The sequence below is a fragment of the Triturus cristatus genome, chromosome 7, assembly GCF_964204655.1.
Source record: "Triturus cristatus chromosome 7, aTriCri1.1, whole genome shotgun sequence".
Classification (NCBI taxonomy): domain Eukaryota; kingdom Metazoa; phylum Chordata; class Amphibia; order Caudata; family Salamandridae; genus Triturus; species Triturus cristatus.
In genome coordinates this window covers 293,254,329-293,267,572 of record NC_140590.1, presented here as the reverse complement: position 1 = coordinate 293,267,572, position 13,244 = coordinate 293,254,329, and the positions used below count along the sequence as shown (strand labels likewise).

Here is a 13,244-nt window from a genome sequence, read left to right as displayed (position 1 = left end):
AAAAAACGGGACTAAGACATTGTCCTGACAATAGATTTCTCAGAACTCCCAGGGCTACTAATAGCATCCCTTGGCCGAGTCCGCTGGGGTAGCATTGCTCCTCCCCCAGTGTGAGAGGTCGTCAAATGATGAAGCTTGCCTCTATAAGCTAAGGGAGGGACGGCCTCTTTGGATGACCCTCCTTTCATGTGAGTCTGAACTGCAATTGTATAGTTGTGACTTTAATATCCTCAAGTAGTGTTGTGTCTGTATCTATTTACAGGAGGATGTACTTGAGGATCTAACTCCATTTCTCTCCTACGCGGAAACACACATGAATAGTCTACACGGATACACCAACCTCACTATGTACACAAACAGCCACACGCACAGGATGCATGTATGTACCTGACTCACTATCTATGTACACAAACACAGAAAGGCATAGCATGCATCAATGTACCAACCTCACTATCCATCTTTACAAGCATGCATAGTGTACATGTATTAATACCTCAGTTGACATTGATACAGACACACATGAATAGTCTACACGGATACACCAACCTTACTGTATACACAAAGAGATTCATTCATAGGATGCATGCTATCCTTCTCACTCCAAATAACTGACTAATATCCACCACTCAAATTACTTTCATATTTCAGCATACTAATTCATCACTAATCCTTTATAGGTTTCCGAAGTAGCGTGCTTCAACACCCCCTCAGGGGTAACAAGCGCTATATAAATACAAACCTTTTTCCCTCTTCTATCTTTCTGCTATCCTTCCGAATCCAAATAACTGACTAACCTATCCACCACTTAAAATGTACATGCATGTTTCACTATACTAATTCAACACTAATCCTCTATGGGTCCAGGAGTAGCGTGCTACTTGCCAAAAAAGCGCTTTGACACCTCGTCAGGGGTAGTAAGCGCTATACAAATGCAATTACAATACAATACAATGAGTGCACCCATCCCAGTATCAACAGATAAAAACTCAGAAGAAATTAAACAGCATATGTCTATGTGCCTACCTCGTTATGTACACAAACAAACAAATGCATAGGATATATCTATACACTTGGCCTGGAAGGTGAACTCCGCTCTGTTCGCGGAGTTTGCGGAGTTTTCTGATCTCCGCCCTCCGCCAAGCGGTAAGTGCGCGAGCTCGAGTTGCCGCTTCTACCCGAGCGGCAGGAAGACCAGTGTAAATGGCAGTTTGCACTCCGTCAGTTGCGGAACCCTGTTGAGTTTTTTTGTCACTTCGTGGAGTTCTGCGTAGCAAAACTCCACAAACTATGCCCAGGCCTGCCCTATACCTGACTCATTAGACATCTTAAACAGACATTTCCATAGAACATATATATATGTATCTACTTCAATACGTCTCCTAATAAAGAGACGCATATCATATATCGCTAAACCAACCTCACTATCTCAAACATGTTATATTATATCATATATGTTCTCCATGCTTAGTAGGGATTGGCTCCAGGGCCTGCCTGTGCTCAGACCATGCTTTGCTTTTTAAATGTTAAGGGTCCTCTGATGCTGTGGTGGGTCCAGGAACCCTGTGGCATGTCCAACAAAGGTCCAAGACCCTTTGGTGTGGGATCACAAATCCCTGACCTAGGATCTTGGATCCTAGGGGCCGCATGGGAAACCATGAACCCAGCCGCAAAAAAATCTTGAATCCTCCTTTGGGCCCCTCCGTACCTGAGCCAGAGGGTAGTGGGTGTGCACTGCCTCCATATGGCACCTTTTTTTCAGACTGTGAGGACTCCGTCCTGGAGTCTTGCAAAGGCAGCCCCAACATTTTTTTCAAGTTGGGGTCAGCCAATCAAATAATTCCAGGTTCCCAGGTCAGGTCTTTGCACTGCCAACCAGAATCTGCCAACTGGAGGATAAGGCTCCCCCAGATTTGAGGTTCGTTTTATTTGGCTGCGTGGATTGTTCACAAACCCACGTTTACAAACCATTCACGGATCAACAGCCCGGATAGCTATCTTTTCCAAAGTCTGATTGCCAGGTGATCTCGATTAAAAGCCTACAAAAAGCACTTTTATAATGCTAACCTCTCGAAAGCTACTGAACATAATTTACACCAAATCTGTGGAAAGTTCTACAGTCATGCCCGGTTTTGTGTCATCTATTTCAGCCTTATTTTCTGTAGCTATACTAAAACCATCCTATGGCATTTAAAATGGGAAATAGCATATTATAATTGACTACCTGCCTTTATGGTTTATGCCATGGCATTTTTTCCACCTCTATTTAATTCAACAAACAATATTTAAGCAAACTAAAGATGCAAGGGGTTATTGTTTGTGTAATAAGGTAAAATCGCGTTGAAGCGGCTATTCAGTGGTAAACAGTGGTTTTGTCATGTCCATTGTGCTGTACTGTGGTCATAACTTTGAATTTGGCTTTTGCATCGTCGTAATAAATGAGTGGATGTGTGTTTATTAGTGAAGGTGCTTTAAACAGTGGTATTGAATACAATGTATTGTCACTGTCATTGCATAGATATTATATATGCAGATGTCTAGAGTGTAATATGCTATTTATAACCATTGTTGAGGGTGAGGAAAGGCTATGATTCCCACGAGGGGGAGCCGTGTTGGCTTTCCCCTCTCTCACCACAGGATATTAAAAACATATACTCGCGGACATGGTTTACGCCCTGGGGTTTTTTCATGGGCACCTATTTCAACAAAAGGTATTTAACCCAAACTGGGAAGCAAGGAGCTGCGTGTGTGCAGGGGCGTCCAACACACACTGGGGAGACTCTGTTACAAGAGGGGCTTCCCTGTGTAAAGTTGCTGTTACATGCACTCTGTCAGGCTGTACAATGTCTGTTCTCTTCTCAAGTTTGCTGAGCTGTGATAAGATAACTGTATTTGACCTTTCCACAGTGGTAATAAATGTGTGAATGTGCATTGATTAGTACATTTATTCCAGACCGTGGAACTGGGCCACATTTATTTTATCTGCCATGGTATAAATATAGATATTCCATGACACAGTAAAAAAATGGAGTGCAATAACATGTTCTTTAGAACAGCTGTTCCAATAAACACACATTCACAGAACAACACATGCTCATACTGCAGGGATAGTACATTATTTTTCATATGTCATGGGATAGGTCCCTTTGAAATAATGTTTTTATGTGGTGTATATGTCTTTATAACACTGCTGTTCTTTGTGCAATTAAATAGCTCAAACACACATATATAAACCCAAGAATAATTGTACTCAAATATCTTCATATAAATGCGTGTATATTGCACGAGAAAAAAATTATTTCGATTAACTGTACTTAAAGCACTGCTCGTGCAATTCAAGTTATATATAGATGCATATATATATATATATACACACACACACATATATGTGCATATATATGTGGACATATATATGCACATGTATGTGCATGAACGTATGCTCATGTGTGCTATATGTGTAGTGTCCTGCATGTACAGTTACTGTAAATAATGGTGTGTACATATCCAAACACTCGTCCGCTGGGACTCTATCAATGACTGAAGGGGAGGGAGCCGACGGCGAAGGGCGCACTCAACTCTTACTTCATGCAGGGGTCTACTCCGCACCGTTACAATTCGCGTCCCCCGCAGATAAACGTATTTTGCTGGTGTTTGGGACCCGCACCGGTTGGCAGGTGAGCTGGACGGGGGGCTACTATGATCCCCGAGGCACTGAATGTGCGTGTGTGCGCGTGCGTACGTGTCTGTGGAGTGAAGCACCCACACACACTACAGAAAGGGAGGGAGGGCTGCGGGATATATAGAGACGGACATCCACACACCCGAAACATACATTAATATAAAATAAAATAAAAACTGACAGGAGTGACCCGTGGCAGTAAACATAAGGTCACTACAATCCCTGGAAGTTTACATCACAAATATGCGTCCGCCTTATAAAGGGAACGCTTTAAACGTCGTGTTCTTTGCGGATCTGGTTTTTCAAATGTGAGATTTATTCAAACGGGGGCAACCCCTACCTATTGTCTTTTAAATAAAGAATCCGTTTTCGATGCCCAGATGCGTATAATTCCATACTGTTCTTTCGCGTGCCCGGGATTCTAACTGCATAGATTTATGTGTTTGTTCCGAGGCGCTAATAAAGATTGTGACATTAAAAATCCTTCGCAGCCTCGAAAACGCCATGAATAATTGAAAAGTCTGGGACACGGGGGAAAGACGTGCTCGTTTCCGGCTCTGTCCAGCACCGCACGTGCGGCACAGGCGGCCCCCCAAGTGCACGGAGTGCCCCCCGCGTGTGCTGCACAAGAGCCCCCGTGAAGGGAGTGCGCCCCGGGTGTGCGGCAGAAGAACCCCCCCCCCTGCATGGAGTGCGCTCCGAGTGCGTGAGACGACAGCTGCTGCGCCCGTGCATACACCTACATTCACATGAATCTGTAGATGCGAAAATGTATGGGCATGCATTTGTATTTAAATAGAAAGTATATCGTGTATTACAGAATATAACCGATGGTTGAATATACATAATTGTAAACGTATAATTCAGCTTGCACTTGTGCGTGTACGCACACAAACACGCACACAAATATATATGTGTAAGTACAAACAAACCCAGGCACACACGGATATACACATTCAGTAATGCGAAAATATAATTTCGAGATCATGTAATGCATAAAATATACTAAAAAACGAATATACATGAATTCGTGTATTTACGTGCACACGTCCAACCCCCTTAGATCACCATCTAAACTGTGATAAATACCACGGAGAGTCTACAATAAAGAGGGTGCGATAATCAGAATATTAAATATTAATGCCCGGCTGGACTCGGTGTGGTGCTTGGCGCACAATCTCCGGGCCCTGCTGGGTACTGGATCCAGCACGGCGCCCGGCTCGGTACACGTGTCATCGGAGGGCGAGGGGCGGTCCCTGGGGAAGGCATGGCAGGAAAGTCCATCGAAAGACGCGTCCCCAACTGAAAGGAATCTGAACGGAGGATAGCGCCTAGAGGCGAGTCAGCGCACGCTATTTGTACTATGAACAGCGCCTAACCTACCAAAGTCAGCGCAAAAAATACATCAGTGTAAGCAAGTTAAAAGTAACAGAAGACACGTATCTGACCAGGAAGCAGCGCATAACATGACTAATGATAAAACTAACATAGCAAACATGCGTGGCACACAACATGTAACAAAACAGTTTACAAGTACATCAAACGTACTATAGAAACCAATAATTGCAGAGAAAGCACAAAAGCATAGTAGAACCAGTATGCCGACGATGGTAACATGATAAAACTAGCACAACGAATATAAGAAGCATACGTATAGAGGAAAGCAACACGTTAAAGAAACTCTACAAATATAATGTAACAAGCACATCACGCACAAGAGGCACAAAATAAAAAATACAGAGGGAGACAAGAACCAAGGCATGTCAAGCTTACAAACATGCCTATCACTGCACCAGAAACAAAGCACCCGTAACCAGCATAGCACTGCATACCAAACACCGCAAATACCCGACAGCTAAAAACACACCCGTAACCAGCATAGCACTGCACACCCGTAACCAGCATAGCACTACATACCAAACACCACAAACACCCGACAGCTAAAAACACATCCGTAACCAGCATAGCACTACACACCAAACACCACAAACACCCGACAGCTAAAAACAGACGCGGTAACGAGCAGAACACTACATACCAAACACCGCAAATACCCGAAAGCTAAAAACACACCCGTAACCAGCATAGCACTGCACACCCGTAACCAGCATAGCACTGCATACCAAACACCACAAACACCCGACAGCTTAAAACACATCCGTAACCAGCATTGCACAGCATACCTAACACCACAAACACCCGACAGCTAAAAACAGACCCGGTAAGGAGCAGAACACTACATACCAAACACCACAAACACCGGCAACCAGGATAGAACTACATACCAAATACCACACACACCAGACAGCTAAAAACACACACCGTAACCAGCATAGTACTACATACCAAACACAACAAATACTCGACAGCTAAAATCACAACCCGTAACGCGCAGAACACTACATACCAAACACCACAAACTCGCGATTGCTAAAAACACACCCGTAACTAGCAGAACACTACATATCAGACACCACAAACACCCAACAGGTAACAACACACCCTGTAAACAGGGTAACACTCCACACCAAACTCACTAGACAGCTAAAAACACACCCGTAACCAGCATCACTCCACAGCAAACACTACAAACACACAACAGCTAAAAACATACAGCTTAACAGCTTAACAAGAACAGCACTGCATACTAAACTCTACAAACACCGGGCAGCTAAAAAGACACCCGTAACCAACAGAACGCTACATATCAAACACCACAAACACCCGACAGCTATGGCTAACCTGCAGAACAGACCATACCAAATAACACATACCCCGACAGCTAAAAACACACCCTTCAATTAAACAAACACCAGGCGCAAGACAATCTCAGCACACACCAATGAGTCGGATTGATAAGAGCATCTTTCTATACCTTGTGACTGCACGGAATGCTTTTGTGATGTGTTGTGTGCAGTATCGATATTTCGAGATTGTTTTTTGTACTGGCGGACGATATGTGGATTTACGTAATCTGAAACGAAGTCTATTTGGCAAACCTTCACAGTGCCCTGTCCATATGGTGGGGATGTGAGCGACCCCCTGCCGGGCCCTGTAGAGCGCCTGCAGTGCACTCTACCCATGACCGGGCGGTTATACCTTGATAATGACCGCTTATCCCCGGGCATTATTTACCAGTCAGTAGTGGCAAGTGGGGCCTTGTCCGGCGATGGACCTGATAGGATTATATTTGTAATGGATTAACTCTTCCTGGGTGGTCGGTCGGTCCTCTCCCATCTCCCTGTTGGGAGCCCTCAGAATTACGCCCCCTCCACGCACACACACCTCTATCTGTGTAACACCCGTCTCACTCTTCTCTCCCCCTTTCTCTCGTCCTGTCTCCCAGGATCCCAACGTCATACTTTATTTCTTGTACCCCTAGGCGCCCCTCACCACCACCCTCCTTTCATCCTACCCACCCCTCCCTTTCTCTGTTTTTTTGTCCTCTTCCCTAGTCCTCGTGCTCTCTGTTCTTCTTCTTCTGTACTTCGCTTTTCACCTGTCTCTATCCCCGGTTTTGCTTCTCTTCCTCGCTCTCTCTCGTCAGAATTCTTCTGTTTTGTAAATATTCCCCTCTCTGTTTCTTTGTCTCTGGCTCTCTCACTTCTTACATGTGCATCTCGTGTTCTCTATCTTCTCGCTCTCTCTCTCTTTATCTCATTCCCTTTCATAGTCGTCGATGCCTTCGCGTTATAAGACATTTCGGTTCAACTCTTTCTCTTTATTTTCTGTTTGTCTCACCCCGTCTGTCTCGTTTCAGTTTCGTTCTCTTCTCCCTCTTTTTTGACGCAGTTTTTGATCCCACCCTCCCAACTCTGCCTTGCCGTGTTCCTCGCTCCGCCTTTCCCCCTCACACTTCCCCACTGCTCACTTTTAAGCCCGCTCGTGGTCTTTTTCTCCCACCTCACTCTTTCCATATCTGCTGCTTTTACACCATCCCCATTTGCATGTTACCCCTCTCGTTTCTGTCCTTAATACTCTCTCCCCTGATCACATCACGTCCGTGTACTTTTATTTGTATCCTTCGACTTTCCGTCTCCATCGTTTCATACTTTCTCCCCCATCGCCCCTCATTCCTGTCGCCCTTCGATTTATATTTTTTTGCCCTTCTCTCTCCTGCCCTCATTCCTGTCTCCCTTCAACTGATATCTTCTTTGTTCCTCTCTTTCCTGTCTCCTTTCTATTTAAATTTTCGCTGCCCCTCTCCATCCCTCGCATTCTCTTTCCTTCTATCGTTTCTTTCTCCACCAAAACTCATTTCTCTGCATTTCTTCTCTTCGACTCATTCTTTACCCCTTCCCATTTCTGCTTTTTGTCGGGCCTTTCCTGTGTTTTTATTTTTTCTCTCTCTCATGTCTTGTAATGTCTTCCCTCTTTTTCTTCTCCACCTCCCGCTTCCTGTTTTTCTTTTTCCCTTACATCTCCCCTCCCTTTGCCCTGTCCTCGTTACCTGTCTCTTCATCCCTCCTCCCTTCTTCCATCTCCCTTCTCCTCCATTCTCTTTGTGTGTTTCTTTCGTTCCCTACAGTTCCACCTCCCCTCCCCCCTTCCTCCTACCCGTCGCTCACATGCCTTTAGACCCCCGCGCCCACAGTAACACAGATCCCTAGGCCCAAGAGCCTGGTTTCCGCTCCTCTGGTCTGAGATTAGGGCGCGGGGGCGGCTCCGGGGAGCCCCTGTCCCAGGGAGGCTTACGGGATAATGTGCCCTTCAGGCCGCGTCTGTTTAAATCACTTCTCCGCTCATGCTGCCTCATAAAACCCCAGCACATTTGAACACCCCCCTCCCTGGGGGGCGGGGGGGGGGGGGGGACTGGCGGCAACGGATCAAGGAATAATCACGGAGATCCTCAGGAGCCCCCTCCCTCCGCCCCACGAGTGTGAGGCCTGCCCCGGGATTAGTGCTGGGGGAAAGGAAATGAAGGTCGGACGGAGGGCCCGAGGGGCGTGTGCTGCCCCCGCCCCCAGAGCAGAGAAATACACCTGAGCCTGACGGCACAGAATACAGTGATCTGGTTATGGGGGGTGGGGGCCTTAATTACATCTGAGGTGACAGAGATGAATGCGGCCTCAGTTCTGCAGAACACGAACCGCGTCGGGATGGGGGCAGTACCCCCTGCTGCAGCCGCCTCTCATATCTATCTATCTATCTAATCTATCTATCTAATCTATCTATCTATCTATCTATCTATCTATCTATCTATCTATCTATCTATCTATCTATCTATCTATCTATCTACATCCGAATGCTCTATCTATCTATCTATCTATCTATCTATCTATCTATCTATCTATCTATCTATCTATCTATCTATCTATCTATCTATCTATCTATCTCTGAATGCACAATCTGATTATATATAATGCTATCTCTGTCTATAGCAATACTATAAATAGAGCTATAGTCCCAACAGAAAGCTAGATACACAAAGCGAAGGGCAGATCAACAGAAAAAGACAGGCACAGTTACATGCAAACATATAGTGACATTTCTATATACACGGGGTCGGTCAACCATCACGGTGTAAGCCCGGTGTAAGCCCTGGCCTCTATGCAGTGCCCACGCAGTGCCCGCTGGCAGGCCCCGGGCTCCGCTCACGCTGCCAGTCTGACGCAAGAATGCCCCCAAGCACGGCTCCTACCTGTGCAGGTGTCCCAGGGCGCTCCCCGCCAGCTGCTTGAAGCCTTCCTTCTTGAACTCCATGCTGCTGCCTCGCTCCCGGGCGCCGGGTGGGGGAGGGGCGCCGGCCGGTCTCTGGAGTCTGGGCGCTCAGCACAAACTTCCCCCGGATCTCATGCCGGGATTAAGGCTGGACGAGAAGAGCTCTCTGAGCAGGGCTGGGGCTGGCGGGCGGGGGGCTGCTGTGGCACGGGGAGGAGTGGGGAGCCGGCTGGGGAGGGACCTGACATACACCACATCTACCTCCGCGCAGGCAGGCGCCGCATCTAACTCCACTCAAGCAGGCACTGCATGCACCGCCGCGCAGGCAGGCACCGCATCTAACTCCACTCAAGCAGGCACTGCATGCACCGCCGTTCAGGCAGGCACCGCATCTATCCCCACACACGCAAGCACCGCATCAAACTCCACTCAAGCAGGCACTGCACCCACCGCCGCTCAGGCAGCCAACGCATCTAACTCCACTCAAGCAGGCACGAATGCACCGCCGCTCAGGCAGGCACCGAATCTAACTCCACACAAGCAGGCACCGCTTCTATCTCCACACAGGCGGGCACTGCATCTACCTCCACACAAGCAGGCACCGCATCTATCTCCACACAGGCAGGCACTGCATCTACCTCCACACAAGAAGGCACCGCATCTATCTCTACACAGGCAGGCACCGCATCTCTTTCCACACAAGCAGGCACCGCGCCCAGTCCACCAAAGGCAGCTACCGTATTTACCCTAGCACAGTTCGGTAGCACATGCAGGTCAGCATAAGCAGGCACCAGTTGCCCAGGCACAGCGCAGGTATACTGCTATCTCCGGGAACGCATCAGTCGCACCCTCTTCCACCCGGACAGAAACCTAAAGCAACCCAGCACAGGCAGGCACTACAGTCACAACACAGACAAGCATCACATCTACCTCCTCGCACGCAGGCGCCGCGTCTACCTTCACAAAGACAGAAAGCACAAACAACACAGGCAGGTGGTACACACCCACCCCACTCCTCAGAGGTAGGTACTGCGTCTACCCCTCACTTCAGGCTCCCCACGCACAGACAGCAACCACAACGACCGCCCCACAGGCAGGCACCCTTCTGCCCCTCGCACGCAGGCACACCGACCCCTTCACGGGCAGGCAGCACCACGTGAACCGCAGCTCAGGACGCACTGAGCTGATCCATTGTGGGCAGGGTGTGCAGCGAGGAGTCCGCCCCACGTCCCCTCATGCGTGGGTAGCCCACGAAAGCCCTGGGCGGGCAGGCAGACTGAGTGAGGATGTTCTGACCGGGCTGACCTCCCACCTCCTCACCAGCCTGTCCTCAGGCATGCCGGGGAACTGATCTCCAGGACCGCGGTCAGCGCCTCTGCTGGGCAGTGACATCTCCGCCCCTTGCAACTCCAGACATGCCGATCACCTCCCCCACCTGCACATTCAGGCTCAGCGCGCTTCACCCACGCCCCTCCACTTCCTGGAAATCCAGGAACAATGTCCCGCACCCCCTCCCCCCGGGCCCCTGGCAACTTTGGGAACCGAGAGAACTTCCCACTTGTCCCAGAGCCTCCCACCCGCCCTCTGCGATCTTTCTCTGTCCCACACCCAAACCTATCCCACCAACGTACCATGAGGTGCAGCCGCGCCTCACGCACATGACCCATGTCATCCCACCTGTTGAAATCTACGTCACCCCAAGGCCCGGTGAAGCCTGCAATGCCCAGTGACTATATTCCCTCGTGCCACCGGCAGCAACTCCCAGCACCCGTAGGACAGTGACAGCAAGAAACTTGAGACACCTCCCACCCCATGTCACTCCAGACACCTGGCTCTGGATCTCCTCACAGTGGGGCAAGAAGAGTAGGAAGCAAGCGCTGCATGGAATGACTGCACAGAGTACCGTAATCACTAATGTAAACTGGAATTGGCCAATCCCGTGACATTTGGAGTGCACCAAACCAGGTGAAAACACTGGGCAATAATCAGAGCCACATAAAAGGCACACTGAAACAGCCACCCAACCCCAACAAAGTACAGCAGCGGTTGTACTACACCAACACAGACCCAGGCTGCTGAACTTGGCACAACATTAAGGCTGCATAAGAAAAGTATACAGAGAGAGGGTCGCACTTGTCTCAGTTACCAGAGGAAATCAAAAGAAAGATATAGACTAAAGTTTACAATTATGTTAGACCTTCTTGAAAAAACTTTACCACCCCTAGCGCCAAAACCAGGTAAGTAGAATGCAATCCCATCACAGACAGCACTGCACCTAATGTCCGAGAGCACCTCTTCTGCAGTTCCTACTGTCTCAGAAACGGCATTATCTGCATCTCTGCCTCTTGTGTCAGAGGTAGTCTGGACCATTGCACCGCATTGGCTGAGGGTTCCCAAATAAGGTCTCAATATGCAGCTAGTACGGGTTAGCCAATATCTCGTTTGACAGGTACCTTAGATTGCATACATACTACATTTATGTCACCCACCGATATAGCACACATTTACGGGACTAGGAACAAATATTCCATTATTGTGTAAGGAATGTGTGAGGCAAGCGTGGTAAGCAAGTTCCCAGAGAGTACAAGTCATTCCTGCGGTTTTTGGGATAGTATGTTCAATCAATGGCTTGAAAGGAGGTTGTATGAACAAGGCCTACTGGTAGGCAGGTATGACACAAACAGCCACATGGCATCTTTGAAAGCAAATGTTCAACATGTCACATTCTCTTAAATCTCTAAAGTAGGTGGCCATGGCTGATTACACCATGCAAGCAACCATCATTTGACTGAATATGAAGACATGCAGCATCACAGATGTGAGAAAATGGGCTGCTGGTTGAAAAGGTTGTGAGCCCTTCTCAAGCAATAGCTACGACACTTGTTAAGGTGAACCATGAAAAGTCACAAGAATTAACCTTTGCTGAACCCTCTGGTAGCTTGGCACAAAAGCAGTCCGGCTTAACTTAGAGGCAATGTGTACATTATTAATGCAGCACTTAAACAGTGATAAAGTGAAAACACATCACAAGAAAATCCCACAGCAATTTAGAAAATCGAGTAGAATTCAATGAATTATTTGAATCCACAACAACAAAAATCCAATCTGTCTAACCGGAGTTATGAATGTTTAAAGTGAAAAATAGCACCTAAAAAATCAAAGCGCCAACTGCGGACATCTAGTCACACGAGACTGAGACAAAGTCAAAACTTGTGGCCAATGAAGAGGAGAATCTCCAAAAAGAGGGGCAGAAAGGGGATCCACAGCCTTTGCTGTGCACCATGCCACAAATTTGTTCCATCTACTGGTGTATGCCGTTTTGGTGGAGGGAAGCCTGGCTGCCAAGATAACGTCACAGGCTTAAGGAGGAATGTCGAAAGTTATCAACTGTCGCCACTAAATCTCCACGAAAGGAGGTGGAGGCTGAACAGGTTTGGGTCGAGGACCGTCCCCTGCTGCTGTGACAGAAGATCCTCCCGAAGAGGCAGCCTGATCAGAGGATTGATGGCCATGTTCAAGAACTCAGGATATCAGACTCTTCGTGCCCAATCCGGGGCCACAAGAATGACTTGGGCCCGGTCGCGCTTGATCTTCTTCAGCACTCTGGACAGAAGTGGTATAGGCGGAAAGGCGTATAGAAGACAGCATTTCCACTTGCGACGAAAAGCATAGCCGAGAGAGTGCTGCCTTGGAAATTCCAACGCGCAGAACTACCGACATTGCGCGTTCTCTTTGGTGGCAAACAGATCCATCCAAGGCTCTCCCCAATGATGGAAGACACCTTGCACCACCTCAGAGTGAAGACGCCATTCGTGATCCATCATGCATCGGCGGCTGAGTTAGTTCACCCTGGCGTTCAGAGAACCTGCCAGATGTTGAACCACTAGGCACATGCCCTGATGTTCCA

The 13,244-nt window shown here is 48.0% G+C and overlaps 1 protein-coding gene across 2 annotated transcripts in view; it reads right to left on the bottom strand.

Moving 5' to 3' along the window:
- Positions 1 to 13,244, bottom strand: part of SLC17A7 (solute carrier family 17 member 7) — a 768,585-nt gene that overhangs the window by 433,802 nt on the left and 321,539 nt on the right. The window contains exon 1 of one of the 2 annotated variants that reach the window (XM_085616329.1): positions 9,318 to 10,719. The exons of the other annotated variant lie outside the window; for it this stretch is intronic. Within the exon in view, the coding sequence (XP_085472455.1) occupies positions 9,318 to 9,379 (62 nt within the window). The 5' untranslated portion in view covers positions 9,380 to 10,719. Of the gene's footprint in view, positions 1 to 9,317; positions 10,720 to 13,244 lie in introns of those variants that run through there. 2 annotated transcript variants of the gene reach the window in all.